Here is a 22787-nt window from a genome sequence, read left to right as displayed (position 1 = left end):
AATAATGACTTAGAAAAATCCACCACATTGAGCAATTAATTATCGTTAAGTGCGTTACTGAATGTTCATCAGAGCAATAATGGGCCTCAACAATATATTGTTAGTAGCAATTATAGCTAGTTCCTTAGCAACTAATAGCAAAGTTTCAATAGAAGCAACATTATCTGGTTTATTACTGTAATGGGAATAACATGAAAATTCTTCACTGTTGAGCAGTAAGTTTGCCTTTCCCCCCTTTTCTCTAGTATTACAGTTGAATTGGGATTACCAGGTCAGACCCCTGAAGTGCAATCATTAAAAGCATTTTATTATTGTATTGCTCAGCTTTAATTTGCATTACATGGAAAAGCCCTGCATCAATCTACACTCAATAAGATACATGAGTTGTGATACAGCATCATTCACAACCTTTACAATCCACAGGGCAGAGAGAATGCACAACTGATTTTTTAAATACATTTTCAATTTCACCTTTTACTAAAATGCAAAAAAAAATTACTCTTTTATAAACATGTGGACTTGGCAATTGGTGTGGGAAAAATTAAATATGGAGATCCTCCCAGCAAGAGTGTCAAATTCCTTGAAGCATCCGTCAGTGCATCCCCCCCCACAATAACCACAACCCCAAAGGAATTTAGTTTAAGAGATAAAGAGCTACATTTACACCATAATGAACTCTCTTGGGGTGTTGTATTTTTTCATCAATTACTTTTAATTTATTTTTCTAAATGTCATAGCATTGCCACTCAGCCCAACAAGAAAAATAGATGTAATAAATCAAAGAAAGTTTAACAAAAACCCAGTCACACACAACTGTTCAGAATACTATATATGTATATATATTTCTTAGGGAATGGCTTTCTTTAATATAGGCTGATGTTTACAAAAGCATTCTCTGAGTGCCACTGTATGAGAAACAGTTGTGTGATCAATGAGAAACATTACTTTTTAATCAACTTGCACACTTGCTATTGTGCCTCCAATCATTACAAAAACAGATATTATGCTTTTCATATTGTGATTGATTTGCATTGAATTTGTCAACACACCCTAGCAATTTTAGTCACTTGGATGCCTGGCTTGACTGAATGACTTGCCATTTTTTAAAAATAAAAAATGCACTGGTGCAAACTGGGTCCATTGTGTTCCAATTTCAAAAATAAAAAATCCTCATTTTGTATTACACTATCTTAAAAAAAAATGATGCAATGCAAATGTAATTTCAAGACAGCACCTGACCATTAAACAATTTCCATTAATCTATGATGAAGAATATCTTATTTAATCAGCTTGCAAAGTGTATTAAGCAATGTCAAGAGTTATACAAAGTATCCATTATTAATTGCTACGGCATGAATGTATGCTCTTGGCATGCTGCAAAAACGGAACACTGGTCAATTCAGACAGCACAGCAATTGACGGTACCAATCAATTTGACATATTGGATTTTGAAGTTATTAAATTTTCCCCAGGAATCTGTTCATTACTATAAAGGGTTTGGGTGTCCCAGTGACCTAGAGAAAACAAACTGCTAATGAGAAATGTGCCACTGCCAATAACAGAACAGATATTGGAGTTTAACTTTTAGGAGTCATTTGTCAAAACTGTCAATATTGCAATTTACAAGCCTATACAGTGGAAGGAATAGAAGCAAGCTCACCTTGCATTCACTATCCACATATTAATCTCATAAAAAGACTACATCAAACCTAAAAATTGGCAGTGTTTTACTGCAGCTGCACGGCCCTGAAATCTAACTGTGAACCGTCTTTGATTTAATATTTTATATGTTCATCTTTAACAAATAAAATGCGGCATTATCTTGTTAAGAAAGATGCCATCAAGAAGTCTAATAACAAGTATAGTTATGACACAGACTTGATATTAAAATGCAAAACTAGATTTAAGGCAGTCAGAATTCCAGTTGACCGAAAGGGCAAATAAAACACAGGGATACACCTCAACTAACTACTGTATGTATTCAAGTTGAAGTTGGACTGAGCTATAGGATATTATAGTGTTTCACGTCCACATGTTGCTGTAACTGTTTAAATAATGTACCTGTTTGAGATCTGTCCTCTAAACCATTGCAGGAAGAGCGATTAAAAAAAAAAAAAAACGCATAACAAGAAGTGCTCTGGCTTTTCTGTTTTGTACCACATCATGGATCGTTAATGCTGTTGGTACTTTATTTAAAAAGTTGAGGACATGTAACGCTATATCTTTCGGAACCCCGCTACTTACTCTGGGACAGAATTATGTTCTTGCGGATTTTTATAGCAGTTTAGTACATTTTTCCACCAACCTCTTCAATCGTGGAGTATTAGAAAAAACACTGCTAACAAATCAGGAACAACTGAAACGATAGCTGTGATCTTATTGAAGGAAACACTGCTCTTTATTTCCATAGCACTACTTGTTAATGCAGTATTTAGAGATATTTACATTCATTGAACAATTATTTGCATATGCAACTGAAGTGTTTAATTATAATAAACATTAATTATTTTAAAAATACAAATATCCAACCTTTACAATATAGAGCTCATTTACGATTTATATGGGAAATTTGATTTGAAACACGGCTTCATTAACTTTAATGCTGCTGTGAAAAATAAAGAGTTGTAATTTTTTTTTTTTTTACATAGGCCTACACCTTCATAATTTCTGGATATAATTAAGTCCAACGTGTTTTTTAATTTGAATATGCACATTATTTTGCTGTCGGTCTTTTGAATATCTGCGTATATATTTCAAACCAAACACACAAAGGTGCACTTAAAAATATTAATGATGTTGAAAAAAATGACTTGACACAGGTATGAAAACTGGGCATTATATTATTAAAGAAAAATAGTTTTTTTATATTTTTCAGATTCTTTTTAGATCAGCACTAACAGTTATAATGCAGGTAAGGGGGGTGTAGTGGCAAAAGAAAAGTACTGAAGCTGTCCTAAAAATCAATAATGGTACATTATAAACAGCTAACCTTTACTACATTTTATGTTTAATTCAGTTTATTACCAACCGAGTCAAAATGCACATGATAACTTTTGTTTACTAGCACTTGAAGTATATTTTAAAAAAATAAAAAAAATAATTAAATAAATAAACATTTACTAAATCAGGTTGCACACTTAAATCAGTTACTTGAATTATAATAATAATACATTTACTGCTGTTTTGCAGATACTATTTTCCCCATAAGAAATCCAAATGCTATTTATAAACCTTCCCAGTCAGACTGTAAAATACAAATGCACTTGAGTGCATTAGAGTGCAAACAGAAAATACAGCATTTTTTTTCAATGTAAAATAAGTGCTTTATGTAGACCTGTGCTTGTGAAAGTCTGTGTTAACAGTACATGCAATTAATCATGGGTGGCAATCCCATCGCTGGGTAAAAAAACACACGGAGGTGCGATTCATTTAATCGTTTTTCAGAGCCTTTGGGCACTGCGATGTAAGGTAATACAAATTAAAGTACCTTGCTGGCTAGCCTGTGCTGTGAGTTGTCTCCCAGTGAGTAGTTAATATTAGGTTATCCTTGAATGTAAATGAGCCCACACCCCAAAAGTTTTGCTGACCACTGGCACTAATGCAGATGAAAAGGACAGGGCAAAGCATGACACCAAAATCACATTAAATAGCAGGCAGTTTGTGCCAGTTTTGCTTCGATATTTGTCATCAAAATCTGGGGTAAAAGCTTTTGGCCCTAGCGTTACAGGTTTGCTGGGGCCTATAACTATAAAATACAGAACATTAATATTACTATAACCAATTAACTACCTGCTAACTATACCCTGAAGCCGAATAAATAGGGCCTTAGTTCTCCAGAGGGTCACAGACAAGACAAAACAATACAGGTTCCAGTTCGGCCGTCTAACTCCAGGAAATGAGCTCAAAGTTAGATGGATCAATACTGGAGTCAATGCCATTTTCTTCTTCACCTGCATACTTTGAAACAAAAAGAGCTTCGACTATCTTTGCAATACTGTACAGTATTGAATCAATTTCTGTCCATCTTTATTATCTTCACAATCTGACTGACAAGGTGAGTTTCATTTTACATCATCAAAATGATGCAACGTAGACAGACTACTGTCACAGAGGCTTCTTCAGGGAAACAGCGTTTACATAATGTCATCATCTACAGATTCCATAGGGAAACAGCATAGCTCAGTATGAGCCGCTAATGGATAGGTACAGCTTTCTACTTGTGATACACCTGAAACATATTGCTGTATGTGATGGAACAAAATTAAAAAATGAGATTACACAAAAATAAATGCTTTTATCTATTTCTTACACGTTTCCTTATACAGAACTCCCTGTTGCAAGTAAACAGGACTTATGATTACTCACATGCAAACTGAAGTACGGCTTCTTTGCTGACAATGGTTCCAACAGTATTTGATGCCACACACTGGAATGTTCCAACGTCTTGGTCTTTATTCAGATTACTGATGTGCAAGTGGCCTCCAACCAGACTATAGCGGTAATCCATTCCGGGGTCAATGACTGTTCCATTTAATTTCCACCTAGAGGGCACAAATAGAAATAGTAATAAATAAGAATGGATCGAAATGACCCAAAGGTACTGTGTGAATGACACATACTACTTGATTGATAATGCTTTTCACCAGTGTATACAATTGGAAATGTCCAGATATTGCTAAATAAATTCTATAATTCCATAGGTAATTTTTAATGTCACTGTGAGGGGGTGAAAACGCTGCACTTGTTTTTATAAAATGTACCGGTACTTGTTTTCACTCATTGCCATATTCTACAGTATAAATCTATATTATTCCGCCAACTACATAAATAACAGTATATTTATTTTCATATTTAAATGTGTTTACTTTTTGTGTAAATGTTTAATTGTGTTAAATGTGTGTGGTATCTGAACCCAGGAAAGGGTTAATTTTAGCCTTGTTTTCCAAGTGAGAATGTGGAGTAAAATGTGGGCCTTGTTTGGTGGGCCAATGAATGAATGAGTTATTCAATTTAGTTTCAATGATGCAGGTGAGTACATAAAAAAGGCTGCACCTGGCCTGTAAGTTCAGTCCTGTAGAGACTGGGTTGGAGGAAGGAGCGGCGGCAGCAGCAGGGTGTTGCGTCCAAAAGTGGGGCTGTGTATTATTATTTTTTAAAAATTAATTTGTTTTGATTGATTTTTGTTAAATCAAAGTGCTTAAGAGCATGGTTATTTCAACGGCTACCTGATTTCCTGTTGTTTTGCCTAATCACTAGTGCCGAACCCTTACAGTCACCACTATTGATGAAGGAATACTTATAAAACTTCTAGGGGAAATGTAGAGATATCATACCTGTGCATCTAGTTTGGAAGTTTTTATTTTAATTACTTCTTTCAGACAAAGCTGTCGTTATTTTTTTGCTTTCTTTTTTGTACAATAGTTCTTATTGGATTTGTGTTAGAAATTCAGCAGAATTAAAAATACTGCTGGCTTACCTTAGAGTCCCAAAGGTTAAAACTACCTGTTTGCCCTTCTTCCTAAAATATAAAAGCTTTCCTTACAATCAAGGCCAGTGACCTACTTGAGTAGAAGATTAAGACTAGACACTTAAGGCAGGTCACTACACAGGCCTGCCTGCTATTTTCATTTTCCCTGCCCTTGAGTTCTTTGAAACCACCAAAATCAAGTGCTACAAAAAAAAACTAAAACAAAAAAAAAACCTAACCTTGCACAGAAAATGGACTCCAGGCTGCAACAATTATGATAGTAAATGATTAATCAAGGGAAGACTTAAGCCTGCAAGGCATAGCCCCTGAATCTGCCCTTCAAAGTTGAATCTTCACATTTATTACTGCAGTGATTAAAATGAATGCCCAACATAACATGCTGTAGACGACACTCAGCTTCCTAGGAATGCTGCCAAGTTTAATGCCATCATTCTTGTGACTCGTCTCGTCATTCTGCATAATAATTTGGTTTAATCATTATAAAGCAGTAATTAAAACAAACCGTTCTTCCTTGTGCTATACAGTTATGTATTCTACACCAGACAACACAATTATTATTGATATTAGATGTAATCAGTGGCAAGTATTAATCATTTATGATGGCATAAGATTCTTTTACACTACATACTTAACAGCCTCATTTTAGACAGCAGGAAAATCAATGACTAGTAAATATTGAAATGGCTTTTTAGAGTTGTGAACCTGTAATTATGGCAATTTACATCACACACCAAGACAATACAGCTATGGCCAAAAGTTTTGCATCACCCTATAGAATTAATTAATTTTGCTTCAGAAAGTCGAATGAAACCTGCTGAATAATGTTAACATATTGAATTGCATACTGCTTTGTAGTTTTCCATATACTTAACAAAGAACTGACAAAAAATGACAAATGTGGCACTCTGAAATCTGACATGAAATACTGTACTACTATTATGGCTTCTGGTATACTTTTGCAATACCATTTTGTAGTTTCTTTGATTACTCGATGTTAAATAAAAGATTTAAATTATGTTCATATAGTTAAAAAAAACAAAAATATGTCTCAATCCTAAAATTCTAGGTGATGCAAAACTTTGGCCATAGCTGTACATTTCCATTTTCAATACATCCGAAAAGCTTCAAAACAGATGACTAAGCAGGATCTTGGATTTAAAAAAAAAAAAAATAGTTTGACCATTAAGAGTTTTATTAGGGACATGTTGTTTTATTTCCTATTTCTGTTATTATACATTTTTCAGGATGACCAGTATAATTGATGATGCCTACATGGCAGCTTTCTGTAACACTGTACATGACATCCATACTTTGCAAACCCTTCATCAAATTCTTGAGCCCCTTTAACACTTGTACAGTTGGTTTATAGGTCAGGTATCAAGAGACAGTGAGTGCAGGACAGACATATGTTTCATGTGTTAAAATAATATAGATGCCTTGGGCATTATAGTCAACTTCAGAATACTTAAGCAGTTAGGCATATGTGTCTTGGTAAGTACTGGATATCTAACTAGGCAAAGGCCTTCGGAGGAATTAGATTTTTTTTTTGCATTGAACTAGCTGCATCTGAGAAAACCAGGACACCTCAGTGTGCAGTGATCAATGCAAGAAATGAAGCCCCCTGGCAGTGTTCATATCAGAAGTACATATACAAATAGAAATAAAACACAAACAGAATCAAAAGGCAAGGATTTATGAGGAGTGCAAAGAGAATAGGTGCATTTATAAGGTTGATAAGCAGAGCCTAAGGGAAGATGAACAATGAACAAGGTAGACAAGGCTGGTGGAAAAGTGAATGATTAGAATTTTTAAAATGTACACAATGCGTGCAGCAATACAATTTCCTGCAATCAATGTATCCCACACACAGGAGGTAAAGATGTCCCGCCTCTGCTCACTAATGAGTGGACAGCTGCAAAACCAGGGCAGATCTTTGACATTCTCATTGGTTAAACTCCCAAGACCTTCAAATGAAACGGAGAATACCTTCAGGTTTATGTCCCGCTTCTGCTCACTCATGATTGGACACCTGCATAACAAGGGCCAGATCTTTGACTCTCCCATTGGTTAAACTTACTCAAGACCTTCAGCTGAGGCAGATAATACCTGTTTATGTCCTACCTCTGCTCACTTATGATTGAACTGCCACGGATAATAAAATTCTGCACGATTAAATTGTAAAAAAATGAATCTGTGATCAACTCTTTAGTTGATTAATCGGTCCAATTAATCTGTTAATCGGAATAGCCCTAATATATATATTGTGAACGAGCCTTTGGCTCTCGGGTTCGTTTTGCACTAATTACTAGACCCAACACAGGAACTTTTAATTTTTCAGTGCGTAGGTGCACACTTTTATTTACAAAATAACAAATAACAAACAAAACAACAACCTAACTCCCACCTGGAGTGCTAAACTGAACTTTATTTGTTTTATTATTAATCCTTAACTAACACTGCTGGATGGCTAAGCCGTTTTCCAGTCACAACAATAAGATGACCACAGGTTACACAAAACATGGTGCCTTCACTTAGTTACGACCAGACGGGTCTCCTCACCGCTGCACTCTGCTGTAAGCTGCCTTCCAAAACAGCAGCCCTGACTGCGGGGTTTCCCCTGCCTTTATGCAGGGCCAAATCAAAACAAATTTGAGGCAGATGCTTCACCTGACCCCTCCCCCTACTCTGCCACTAATATATATATATATATATATATATATATATATATATATATATATATATATATATTTGTAGTCAAAAGGTTACGTACCCCAATGGAAATTTATAATTTCTAGAAAGGCAGGGGAAACCCCGCAGTCAGGCTCTCTCTCTCTCTCTCTCTCTCTCTCTCTCTCTCTCTCTCTCTCTCTCTCTCTCTCTCTCTCTCTCTCGTCATATTTGTAACCTGTTGCCGTTGGTTACCTGTGGAATGTCACAATCAACATTCTGCCCCTGGATAAAAAGCTACTTTGCCTTTAAGGTTTAGTCTGTAGTCTTTGTTTTGCTTTTTCACATTGCCTATTGTTTTATTACATGGGTGAGGATGGCCTGACACAACAAACTTGTGACATTTGTCATTCAGGTGTCATCAGGCCATCCACACCTGAGTGATATAAGTGGTTTATCTGCTGGACCATTCAGGATCGGTCATTTACAACCCTGTGATGCACACTGTATAGACACAGTATCTGACTACAGGGGAACAGAGTAAGAAGAAAACAGTACATCATGATGTAAAAATGAGTATTCCTCATTTCTGATAAGTGGGTGTGAAAGGCTTGAGGATGCATAATAGTACAGAATACAGAGATATCCATGAACCGGACAGGAAATGTGTAATGCTATTGTTGTTATATGTTTTGGAAGACAAGAAGAAGGGCTATTATACCTTGTTGGGGGTCAGAGAAGTAAAAATGCTGGTTACAGTTCGATAGACTAAAGATTTACCAGCAGTAAGTAGAGACTCAAGATTTGATGTTTTCTCTGAGTAGGAGGATAAATCAGCAAAGAGACTGAGAGATTGATTTGGGGATTCTGTGTTTGACAGAGCTGGGTTGAATGAAGCAGTGAGACTTACATAGATACATGTTCTATGAATGCAACCGTTTCAATACAGTGGAGGAAATGTTATCATTCAAGTAAATTATTGGTCACTTATTTTTTAATGAAAAAAAACTTTTATCTCTTTCCTTAAATAAGTCAATGTTGAAGACTAAAGAGGGTCAAAAGGTTACAGTATTCAAAAATTGAGTGTGTATTATATGATCTGTAAAAAAGTTGAATCTAATTTGATCAAAACTGCTTGTGATATACAGCTGTAAGAGCACTCCCCTGACCTCTCCTCAAGTCATTCCTCACAGAATGGAGACTCGTTTGACATTATTATAATCTTTTAGAGCAAAGAATTTAGTATTTATTTTGTTAGCAATGGTTCTCGATTTTACCTGCTCCGATGTGCTGACTGTAATAATTCAGCCTTTGCTGGCAGTATCTGCGTTTACAGTTTTACAAATATATACATATATGTGTGTGTGTTTTTTTTATCATGTTTAGAATGGTACCTATGCTGTTTTTTTTTATTTTTTATTTTGATCATGCTGCACGAGAGGCCACCCTCAGTGAAATGTGATGTCTTCATAATGTTCACAATAGGAAGGTGACTTATAATGTCAAATACAGTGTACTAGGGAGTCACTATAGACATGCAGATTATCTTGTCTTTTAATACAGGTTTGACTAAAGCTGTTGAGGAATTGGTGTTCACAATGAAATTCTCAAACAAAATAAAATACAATGTTTTTTTTTTCATTTCCATTTAAGGGATAGTGCTTTTAAAATCACTTCTATTTGTGTCTTGTGTATTAAAGACCAGATAGAGATATCAGAAGTAAAGCACCACAAAGTTCAATGAGCATATCAAAAGAGACAGCTTTATTTACTAAAGTGTTTCCTGCCAAAACCCTGGCTTTTAATCCAAACATCTAATCAGCAATGGCATTAATTATGGAATTATGTCCCAAAATATAGCATGGTGCCATCTGGCACATGTGCATGTAGAGGGGTTTGTCGAGTTTGCACAAAAGTCTGTTCATTTTCTGTTACCTTCTGTGCAATCCACTAGCTTTGTGAAGTCAGGAAGTACAGAATCAGGAGCAGACCATTAAACCATTAAACCATAATGGGGACCATTAAACCATTCCTTCAACTTGGTAAATGACCTTTGCAGTTCCTAATGGGACCCTTAACAGGACACTGTTTAACTTGGCTTGACCCCAACTATTACTATAAATGGACCAATCATTCCTTCGTCTTGTCTCGAACATTTCCTGATGGATAGTGGATGCAATGATGCGATTCACTCATCTCATAAGACATACTGTATTAACATGTAATGCACAGTTAAATCAAATTAATGGAGTGGGTCAACTTCTGTTGCCATAAGATTATATTTTATTGACATATATCCATGTACAATGTGTATCAATCAGGTTTGACCCTGAAAAGCATGGTGCTGCCCTCAGGCAGCCAACCATGCAATATAGCAAATTGATTTTTGTGTTGTTTTAATTTCTCTTTTTTTATTACTTTTTTTTTTTTTTAATAAATGTCACACAGTAAAAATTTAACATCATTGTCCTAGAATTATCACATTCGGACACGAATGACACTGTGTATGTGTCTAAAAATAGATCAGTTGTTCTGGCTTAAATTTCCATCTCCTGTTTTTTTCTCGGAAATGTACAGGATCAAAAGTTTAAACGTGGCTGTTGGGATTATATATGCCTATTATTGCTGCAAAAAGGATGGAAGGATAGAAGTTGCTTTGATTTTGTTTGTTTTTTCCCCATTTCATTTTGAAAGTTCCTACAAAAGTTGTTTCTTTTTTTTGTACCCAATTATTTGACCCCACACCCCTCCAATTTGGAATGTCATATTATGGCACAGCATACAGCAGTGTGGGGTAGTGGTTAGGGCTCTGGACTCTTGACCGGAGGGTTGTGGGTTCAATCCCTGGTAGGGTACACTGCTGCTGTACCCTTGAGCAAGGTACTTTACCTAAAATTGCTCCAGTAAAAACCCAACTGTATAAATGGGTAATTGTATGTAAAAATAAAGTGATATCTTGTAACAATTGTAAGTCGCCCTGGATAAGGGCGTCTGCTAAGAAATAAATAATAATATGTTTCCACGCCACAGAAATCCACATAAAAAGCTCAGAAAAACGGAGTCAGAAGGAATTTTCCAATCCTACAAGCAAGTAAAATTCCTCTTTGGCACGAGTGGATGTCAATAAGCTACAGACTCCTGGAGGACAAAGGCTTGCACTGCAAGTGTCTATTTTAGGTCACTGTAGTGGATTGAGGAGAAACAGTCCATGTTGATTTTTCCCTACTTAACCTGCAGGAGCACCTGAGCCAATACATTACTTCCTATTAATCCCTAGAGAATAGCAGCCTCTCTAGGGCATATATTTTTGAACAAACAGAGGCACACATTCACAATTTTAATTCAAAGACCTAAAGCAGCTTTTTCAACCATATTATGGCACAGCATACAGAAACCAGAAATGTACATTTAGCATTTTTTCGCTTGCTTTACTAGATATTGACTTTGTATAATTTGTAAAACTATGTACATGGGTTTAGGAACAGATGCTGTAAATACTGTAATTGTTAAAAGGTACACTGGTAGTCCCTTTATGATAAATCAGCACAAGATGAAAATAGAAAATGACATCAGTAAAAACAAAAAAACCGTCAACCTTTACGGTAGAGTATGACCTTGGTGTAAAAAAAAACCAAAGACCCTTAAATTCCTCTGGTATTGGAATCCATTTTATGTTAACATCTCTGTTCATAATTTGAGTGTATTGTACCTGTAGTATGGTGGTGGGTTGCCTTTTGCTTCACAATTAAAAGCAACTTTATTATCCATGGAATCAACTGGAAAAACAATGCTCTTCGGCTGCAGTGTGAAGGATGGTCCATGTAGGGCAATGTTGTCTGTGGGAAGGAAGAAAGTAATCTAGATTAGATTACACGTGCAGGCTGCTTGCAAAATAGGCAATTAGTCAAAGAAAACAACAGGCAAACAGTGGTAAACCGTTAAGTGAGCAAACCCCAGGCAGACAACCCATATCAATTCATTCAGAATGTCAAAGTGCCACAACAGTAATGTGAATTAAATGCAGCACCTCACGCAACGCTGTGGCTTAATAGGTCTGCATTTCAATCGTATGAGTTTCGCCTAATCAAGCAACCCTATTAATTTGCCTTTTATCAACCTGTCCCTCCATCACACCTTCAGAGTGATTCTGTTTGGAAAGGTATAGGGGCAATTAGTACCATGTCAGTATAACTGACATAATGTGGCTAGATTTTACCTTCATTTAAATAGGTTTCACAAGTATGATGACAAGCTCCATTAGTCCTAAAGATGTCTCGTTTTCAACTGTTTTTTTAACTTGCTAAAAGAACCTCAATGCATGAGTTAGCTCACACCATCCATCACGTTGGCCAACTCAGTAGCATCCAGACCTTTCAAAAGGTATTTTGATGCCTGCAGTTATATGACAAACCCACATCCCTATTTAGTTGTATTATGATTCTAAAGCCATCTCCAACGATAACAGAAGGCAGTATAGAAACTATATGCTGCATGCTGAACAGACTTTACAAAGACTCAAATTACGGGAATGACTCTGTCTGACGATATCAAGCCATTTGTAAAAGAAAAAAAGAAAAGAAAAATACTGAACAAAATAAATAAATAAATTATAATTAGAAAATGGTCCAAAGCACTTTGCATACTGTGTCCTTCACTGGTGTAAAATTCTGCACCTACGTTCTTGGTGCTTGCTTACATGGCAGTATAATTAATTCACCCTCAACTCAACTTACTTATTAACTACAGTATATAAAGCAAAATGTTTCATTTGTGTGCATTATGACCTTTTTAAACAGTTAGAAATGCAGTCCAAGAGTGTATTTATGAGTCAAGCTTTATCACAGCATACTGATTTGTGTGAAATGGATTTTAATAGGATTTAGCAATGCTGGAGGGCAGGGTACAGTTATGTTATACGAAAGCCAATGATGTTACAGTACTTCCATATCCATATCGGCTGACATTTTGCACTGTAATGGTTATGAACTGTAACAACTCAACTGTGTTTTCTAAGTGTTGAAAAATATGAATGCTACTTAAGAAACCATCTGCAATATAATGAGAATTCGAGTTATCCGGTAAAACTAAATATACATAATATTTGGTTTATTTGCAGAGCACTATACTCTTCTCAAAACTGTATTCCAAACCACCATTAGCAAAGAAAGATGTAGCTAATACAATTACCAAACCACAATTCTATTCAATTTTAATAAAATGGACAGTAGTGTGTTTGTAGTTGTATTACAAGTTATTTCTTTTTCATTTTAGTTTGTTTTTCCTTTCAGAGTAAAAATGTTCGAAGTATAAGTATTTCCTTTATAAAGGTTATGGATTCCCTGCCAAAGCAGTTTACAGTACCGTATTTACAAAAGGTAAATAATGATTCTCTAAATATTGTGTTAAAAGTGAAAGAAATCTTATATAAGCACCTAACTGTGAAATAGTTGCGTTTGTACAAAAATATCCATAGTAAATAAAGTAAAAGCACATCAAAAGGATGGCAAAGCATGGAAAACAGGTAAATCACAGGTAAGTATGGTAAAGCATTGTAAAAACACACAACTTTTTATGTTAGGTCAGCCAGGGTGTATACACTACATCTTTTTTTAATGTCAACAGTTGTCTTCAGTATTTTGGCTATGTTTGCATTTACTGTGCAGTGGAATGACACATGTTACATTAGAGATTTTATCTTTTTTTTTTTTTTTCAAGCAACTTGTTAAGCATATTTAAAAGGTTTAGCTTGGTTTTAACTCATCTAGAACTCAGTGTGGGCTTACATAAGTAACAGGTATTATTCTATAAAATATCAAAGTTACAGATAAGTAGGTCAATTCAGGCAGATGTTGTTTTTTAAAAAGCAGTTCCAGCTCTTGGAGACAGTACAGACAAACTCTGGCTCACTTGTAAACTCAAGGCAAATGAAAGATAGCCCACTGAGATTCAACTGAGTAGTAGAATTCCTAATTGAAGTCCCAACACTGACAGTAAACTTATTTTTAAAATAACAGGGTTATCAGTCTACATAGAAGTGTCCAATCAGTATGACTTGTTCTCTTTTTTTTTTTTACATATACTTTGCTTAGACTGTATACCACAGTGTTTAGCGTCGAGCCCCAATGCAAATTTATATCCAGACTCCTTATGAATCTGTCCAACAACTGAAACGTTTCCATTGTGGAGAGAGGGAGCAGTATTAACTGGGAGCTTTTAATTCCCACACATTTTTTCTAACACTGCCCTGGCTGAACAACTTTAGCAAATATAGAAAAACAACACATCTGCAGACCCCTTTATTAAAAAGTAAAAGTTTGTGTTTAGTTTTTATTTTTTCTATGAACGTTTAGTAAAATAAGTGATTTTAAAAAAGTGCAAGTATAAAAGGGCATGCATGTTACATGCTGCAGGTTTTCAGCAGAACTTTTGTTCTGCCGGTTTTCAGCATAACATTTCTGAAACACCATCAAGCCAAGAGACACCCGTTGTGTCAAACTTTCCCAATGTATTGGTTCCATCTTCAGATAAACCTCCTGAGGATTAAACATTCTTATGGAAGGTTTTTTATGGTCATGTGGTAGAGGTAAAGCAATTGGACAAGCCAGGGGAGCTGAATGAAGTCTCAGGTGCACTTTTCAAACTAGTCCCTGATTCTCCTGCACTGTTGGATAGGTGAGCAGTTGTTTTGACAGTTCTCATCACCCTTCAAGAAAGAAATGTATTATATTGCATCTGCCTTGATATTGAGCTAAGCCCCAATGTAAGCTAAATGTAGAGGGGTTGCGAAATGAAGGTTGTTATTTGAAATCAATATGGATATGGAGTATTGGGTTGTATGCTGTTGACTTTCATTTAACATTCTGTAATGAGCATAGGTGAATCTTTGAAATATAAGATTGGATTTTAGCTCCTTAAAGGAGGGAGCTGCCTGCTATTAACAAGGGATTTAGATTTGACTGTTTGAACCTTTGGTGTCTGTGACTTAAATTCCACCCACCAAGACAGTACGTAATCACAAGTCTCAGTACACTTAATCAAATCCCAAAGTGATGCAACACACTTGTTTAAGGAAATGGTTTCCACCAGCCGCTCTACCTAGAGAGCATCAACCTGGAATGCAACTGAGTGCTTAACCAGCTCTGCATCAAGGCTAACCAAGAGTGCCCTTGTACTACAGCCAGACTTTATCTAGCCAGACATGACCATTTATCTTCAAACTAAGCTACACACAATGGTGCCAGCTTGAGTTCCCCAAAACAGATGCTCCAGCCCTTGGGAGAGCGAAAGCAAAACAATACTATAATTTAACAGAGCCATCTCACACCTGCTGCCCTTACTGAAGGAACAGGTACAGTAGACAAAGTCACACCCAAGCCAGAATGACCTCATCAGATACTCAATAATGACTACACATGCAGTAGAATGTAGAAAGAAACCAATGATATGTGCATGCCTGTAACACATGCCTACTTGATTCCCAGAATCAGATTTTAAAGGTATTTTTGTATTAGAAATGTGAAACTTGACTTTGACAAGAACTTAAAAAAATGTATGTGGTCGAAAAGTTGTCTAAATTTTAAACTGATAAAATAATGATGTTATTGAAGGACTTCATTGTTATTCTACATGTGTGTACTGTGGGTTTTAGTTGTATACACTTGTCCCCATTGCTGAATTCATCAAATAACAGGGGCATGCCCATCTCATCGACAAGGGAGCAATGATTCCGTCATTCCACCTAACACTCTAAGACATTCATAATATAATTGCCTCTCAAGAGGAACACCACAGCTGAATGCTGTCTAGAGTACCTAGTAACTAGTTATTCTGAAACAGTATAGACTATCATTAATATTTTTAATGAACAAGTCTTCATTGTTGTTTTGGCAAAGCTTGATAGCAATGTCCCTATTAGAGTCTGTCTTGGACAAATACTAAAAAAGAATTAAACATAAACAGAAAACTGCTTTCCATAAAGATAGAAGAGTTACAGAGACTAAAGGCCCCTTTTTAAATCAGGTACAAAGACAAATCTGAGTGGAATGGAAGAATGAGGCTATGTGGTCCAGTGGTTAAAGAAAAGGGCTTGTAACTAGGAGGTCTCCGGTTCAAATCCCACCTCAACCACTGACTCATTGTGTGAGCCTGAGCAAGTCACTTAACCTCCTTGTGCTCCGTCTTTCGGGTGAGACGTAGTTGTAAGTGACTCTGCAGCTGATGCATAGTTCACACACCCTAGTCTCTGTAAGTCGCCTTGGATAAAGGCGTCTGCTAAATAAACACATAATAATAATGTAAAACTAGTAAGAAACAACTTAGCTGCAGGAAGGAGTGGTTAAATATTGCACTATTAACACCATTAGGTTTCACTCTGAAAATGTTCCTTTGCCTTTGTACTGGCATCAGAATAGAACTGAATAGAATTGTAGGCATAAAAATAATAGGTACTCACTTAAACAAAAAACATCTTAACACTGTACATGTCATTCCAGGGGTCATACACAGCATGCCAATGCTGTCTTGAATTGTTCACTTTAGCTTTGTGTTCTGCTATAGTATAGATTTCAATCCTTTTTTATGATTTTTTTTTTCATCCGCCAATGGGGATGTATATCCATGTCAACGGGGAAATAGTTGAGGCAGGCATATGTCCAATTATGATCAGACTTGCTAAGAATCTTCATCAGCTCAATTTAATCAATTCATCATAATTTAGGGGTGTACAGTTATTGTCTGTGTGTCTTTGTGACTGCCTGCCCTGTCACACTTAGATTTTTTTTTTGTTCTCTATAGAGAATACAAGTAATTGGTATCCGAATACAAGAGGATGTGAAGGCATTTGTCCATCTGTCTAAATGTCACATTTGCATTTGTACAGGTGCATTTTTCATGTTACTGACGGCTCTAATGTTGTATTTACAGTTCGTTCAGATTAGACTTTTTTTTAAATCACAGGTCACAATTGTTTGTAAAAGATAATTGTTCCTTTTTTTTCTCAATACCTCAGGTATAAATAGCCAATAATTCTAAACTGTCTCCTTTATATAGCATCCTTTTGACATCCCTTCCCCAGTGTTCCAAAAAACACCCTGGAAGACACATTTATCAAGGTCCGGTAGTGCCAGCACAGTTGTTTCTTTAAGCTCATTCACGTGGTGACCTCTGAGTGTGTCTGAGGAAAATTGGATAACATGTCTTTAAATTCAAAAACATATTTAAATGTAAATAACACAAGGTATACCAACAGGCTTTTATCAAGGACAAAAAACATGCAAAGAAATTGAACTCCAATAAACAGTGAAAGCTGGGACTTCAGCAAGGGATTTGGGGAATATGTTACAATGTTGTCCTGTTTACTGAAGATCAATTAATACTTAACTTCCCGCTAAATACATACTTGCAAAGTGACTTAGACAAGCTCAGGCAATATACTGTCTGCTGTTAATTAATGAAGAAAAAATGCATTTTAAAAGTAGGCTAATGAATGAATGTGCCTTTCTCAGGAGGCTGACTGGAGGGTCAATTAGGTATGATGCAACCTCTCTAATGCCTCTGTTGTTGGTTGCTTCAGGCATTTTGCTTTCTCATAGTCGTTATGCACTATAATGCAATCTATACCATGTAACTTTCTTTTAACCTTCTGAGGGAACACAGTAACTGCAACAGCATGATGTTATTAGTTAAATACATCTGTGCAATGAACATGCCATTTGTAATTAGAGTTTATTATTATTATTATTATTATTATTATTATTATTATTATTATTATTAGTATGGCATGTACTGCTATATACACCCATGCTGTTGTTATTAACATAGAATTGTATTTTTTTCTTCTAAGTATTTTATTTTCCTGCATATTTCCAGCAGGAGTAAATACTCGAGTGATTCTCCATAATCTCACATTCATTTAAAACATATAAAACCAGTAAGCTCACTTTTTGACAAAACCATTAAAATAATCACTGCCACAAGGCAAAGGGAAATAATAATGACGGTGCTAATAACCAGATATAATCTACAGCTATGGCCAAATGTTTAGCATCACCCTACATAATTAACTCATTTAGAATCATAAAGTTGAATTAAACCCACTGAATAATATTACGTTAACATATTGAATTACATACCGCTTTGTAGTTTTCCATATACTTAATGAAAAACTGCCAAAAATTAAAAAAAATTGATATTTCAAAATCTAACAAATACTTTACTACTAGTATGGCTTCTTGTAGAATTCTGTGATATCATGTTCAAGTTTCTTTGATTTATATGATGTTAAATTAAAAAATCTAAATTATGTTAATGCAGTTTTTTTTTAAAGTTTTTTTTCATTAGTGTGTCTCAATCCTAAAATTCTAGGTGATGCACAACTTTTGACCATAGCTGTATATGAATAAAAAAGGTATAATTTATTCTGATAATGTATAGCCCAACTGTCAACAAACTTGTCAATTATAGACAATAATGTACCAATCACACTTGTGAGAATGTGAGGATCTCAGCAAACAGCAGCAATACTATTCAAAGCTATTTGAAACAGGAAGATAAACACATCAATGCATCATTGTTCTCTTCCAATCTGCTGCCAGTTTCAAAGCAATGTTTGCTTTCAAGCATTGAAAAAAGCTGTTACTCTCTGACCGTGCTCTCATGCTTCAGCATGGTTAAAAATCAATTTACTATCAAAGTGACAATTATCATCACACAAACTGGTTGAAATTCCATTTGCAGTTGAAAGAAACAGGGAAAAGGGAAGCTGGGCATCCTGGGAAAAACATACTGAAAATAATAATAATAATAATAATAATAATAATAATAATAATAATAATAATAATAATAATAATAATAATAATAATAAGCAGCAGTACTCAATTATAGTTTATTATTTTTGTAAAGCCTGAAACTGTGTTTAGAGCCTATTTTAGTCACCTATTTTTTTCTCCATATATTTGATGCTGCACACTAACTCTTGCACTTTGAATTAAAAAAAGTAAAGTAGACAAATACCTTTAATGGCGTTGAGCATTAGTCAAAACCCTTATCTGCCATTACAAAAAGTGGTAACATATTTATATATTTTTTTGTATTAAAATTATAAGCAACCAGTCTGATGTATTCCTTTTGAGCACTATAGCAGGGGCGGCCAAACCTGGTCCTGGTGAGCCGCAGGGTCTTCTGGTACATAACATTTCATTTACTTAATTTAACACTATTTTTATTCCAGGTCTTTGATTTAAAGATACCCAGAAACCCTGCAGGATTGTGGCTCTCCAGGACCATGGTTGGCCACCCCTACACTACAGGATTAGATGCATGTGGGCCAATCAGAGGCCAGACTACAGATTACCATTGCCTATCAGATTACAGATTATAGACTGCCTATCGCTCTATTCATCATACTGCTCCTTCCTATCTCCAATCCCTCGTGTCTCCTTATATTCCCTCTCCGCTCATCCTCTACTGGTTGACTTGTTATGCCTTCTCTTCACTCTCCTTCCTCCCGTGCTCGCTCCTTCTCTTCACTCTCCTTTCTCCCGTGCTCGCTCCTTCTCTTCACTCTCCTTCCTCCCGTGCTCGCTCCTTCATTCTCCTTCCTCCCGTGCTCGCTCCTTCTCTTCACTCTCCTTCCTCCCGTGCTCGCTCCTTCTCTTCACTCTCCTTCCTCCCGTGCTCGCTCCTTCTCTTCACTCTCCTTCCTCCCGTGCTCGCTCCTTCATTCTCCTTCCTCCTGTGCTCGCTCCTTCTCTTCCCTGGTTTCCCTGTGGTGGAACCAGCTACCAGTTATCCTCAGGACTGTTCAGTCTTTTACTGCTTTTTGCCACCTTCTCAAAACCCACTTATTCGATCTTTATTTGTAAATTGCTATTTATATTTATTTTTGTATTTTCTTTATTTAGAAATATTTTGTATATATTGTTTATATGTGTTTGTTTTGCATTTGTATTGCCTGTAATGTATATACTTTTATATTTTGTAAGTCACTTTGGATAAAAGCGTCTGCTAAATAATTAAATTATAACAATAATACCATTGCTGGGCAGACTGGTCCAGTACAATCTATAGCACTGAAACATGAGAGATAAAAAGTAGGCGAAAAGAGAGCTTTTTAAAATCAAATTTATTTTCACTGTCTCACCTGTATTCCCAAAAGTCTTATCTCATGTTCTTGCCTGAGCCAGGCCTTAAGGCAGAAAAGCAAACCTCTTTACAACCAAAATAAATACTAATCTTAAATTCAATACAAGCTGACAGCAAATGAATTTGCTGAGCTTACTTCAGCATGAATAAAAAGCCACAGAAGGAGTTGACTACATGAGGGTATATATTTGCTAGTCCCAGTGCCCACTGGAGTGATTCACAGTGTAAGCCTCTAATAATAAAGCACAACATCTGGGGTTTCTTTAATGGCTCTTGTCTTACTGCCTGTACTCCCTTTAGGCTAATATTTACTGAAGAAAGAAAAAAGGGCAGATGACCTTGATTTTCATGTCATTTTAGTTCTTGAACAACAATACTGATTGTATACACACACACACACACACACACACAGTGGTCCCTCGCTATAAGGCTCTCGATTATAACGCGCCTCGGATATAATGCTCCTACAGCATGTCCCCCAATTCCCTATACTAGTGATTCATGCAATATTTCTACAGTAAATACAGTACCGGTGTTGTTCAAACTGTAAACAGCTTCTCAGTCTAACTTCCGTTTCTGTCTCTCCCTTTTGATACTGTATCTGAACTGAAGAAAAGCTGCGCTGGCACTTTATAACACAGACATCTTATTCAGCATTCGTTTTATAACTAAATAAATATCAGGCTTATGACGTGGTTATCTTTCCTAATGTATTTACTTTTTTGCTGCGAGAGGAGCTGCAGTTTTCTCTGGGAGACGAGACGCTTCAGCTTTGCTTCAGCCCCGCTCCGGCAGCCGAACCTGGGGCGAGCCCATTCCCCTCTTCCCCTCGCCCGACCCGCTCTCCTTCTCGCACTTGGTTTGCTTGTCTGTCGCTTTGAACTGAACTCCCGACCCTAGTTTAGCCAGACTATTTATAGTTTATAAACTGCTAATTATAATGATCCACGAGTGGGAATGTTATCTTTTTTTTTTTTTTGTAAAAAATATTGATTACACGGTGCTTTATGCATGGTTAATTCACAGAAAGTTACATTTTTGCTTCACTACAGGTGCATTATAGAGAGGGAGTTATTTTATTATGTATTTTAGTCAGATCTGTGTTATGTGTCCCCCCCACAAAACTTTTTTTTTTTTTTATCTGGTTCTGCACTCAATCAAAGTAAGCAGTTACATTCACTTTAAATATTGAGTACTGTAAAACAAGAAAATTTCGCGAGCAAGAAATGTTTGCTAATTTCACATTTATATTAAAAATCTGCAAAGTTAATGTGCCTTGAAATATATTATTCATACATGTGCCGTATATTAAAAGAAAAAGAAGTGCAAACATTTATTGCAGCAAAAATGGACCTTGAAGGCCATTAGAGAAATTAAGTTGCTGCAAAAAAAAATCCTGTTTTACAGTAATAGAAGAACAAAGTGTGGTACTTTAGAATACATTGCTATACACTGATTAAAAGCTAGTCATGGAAGAAAGATTCTGACTTAATATACTGTACTGCATTACTGTTATGCATACAAAGGCAGCAGATGTCCCAATTACTTTTTGAATTATATCTTAAGCCTTTCATAACAACATTTCTAGAGCATACAAAATCAGCCACGTCCATTGGGTGAGAGATTATCTTTTCAAACAGAAAAACAGAGTTCTCCTAGCTATACTAGCAGCTTATGCTTGAATGAAACATGTTTATAAAAACAACTGGTGAGGTAAGGCAATGACTCTTAGGATACTTTAAAATGATCGTAGTCCTTTATGAAAAATCTACTCATTTAGGGGTTATGCACAGTTAGTAATGACTTCCGTGTTTCCAGAACACTTGTGGGTACTTGCTGTTTATTTGTTAGCTTCATTCAATGCACTTCCAGATCTTGTTTGCTTTATTCACTATACTGCATATCTTTAATAAACTCTTAATTCCATCAGTAAAACCTGGTATTAAACAGTATTACAATCCATATTCTACAAAGTAAGATGACAATTACTAAGATCTATTTGCTGTTATTTGAGTTTCTAGTTTGTTCATATGCATGAACGTGTATATTAGCTAACTCGTTCTGGGAATATCTCTCATTAGAGAGTTATATTTAATAATTATTCTTCAGTCTCCACCAAGGGATTTTCATCTTGATTAATGGCACATGAATTTGCTTTTATGGACTGGTAATTTGCAATAAGGTTGCTGTTCACCTCTACAGTAGCTCTCTTTACAAGATCTATAGTATACATCAGTTACTGACCAGTGTCAACCAGCGGTGTTTCTAGCATTTTAGTACTGTCGGGATTACAAAGTCCATGGCTTTGCCTTCACCCCTTCTCAACAATTTGAATATGCTTAAAATTGGTTTTATTTTGTATGTTTATTTTTCCCCCAGCACTTTACAAGCACCCAAAAGTTCACATTTTGTATGGTCACCATGGTGTTCAACATTTTAATGTACTGTATGGTCTTAAGACCATCAGAATCCCACGCTAAAACATCCCTGC

The 22787-nt window shown here is 35.9% G+C and overlaps 1 protein-coding gene across 4 annotated transcripts in view; it reads right to left on the bottom strand.

Annotated features, from left to right (window-relative positions):
- Positions 1-22787, bottom strand: part of LOC117413677 (contactin-4-like) — a 153034-nt gene that overhangs the window by 88227 nt on the left and 42020 nt on the right. For all 4 annotated transcript variants that reach the window (XM_058988690.1, XM_058988688.1, XM_058988691.1 and 1 more), the window contains exons 3-4: positions 11865-11991; positions 4366-4541 (exon numbers count right to left, since the gene is read on the bottom strand). In XM_058988690.1, the coding sequence (XP_058844673.1) occupies positions 4366-4541; positions 11865-11991 (303 nt within the window). The remainder of the gene's footprint in view (positions 1-4365; positions 4542-11864; positions 11992-22787) is intronic.

This window comes from Acipenser ruthenus, chromosome 16 (genome assembly GCF_902713425.1).
Source record: "Acipenser ruthenus chromosome 16, fAciRut3.2 maternal haplotype, whole genome shotgun sequence".
Classification (NCBI taxonomy): Eukaryota; Metazoa; Chordata; class Actinopteri; order Acipenseriformes; family Acipenseridae; genus Acipenser; species Acipenser ruthenus.
Note: the sequence above shows the minus strand (reverse complement) of the source record. Positions and strands in the feature narration are given on the sequence as shown.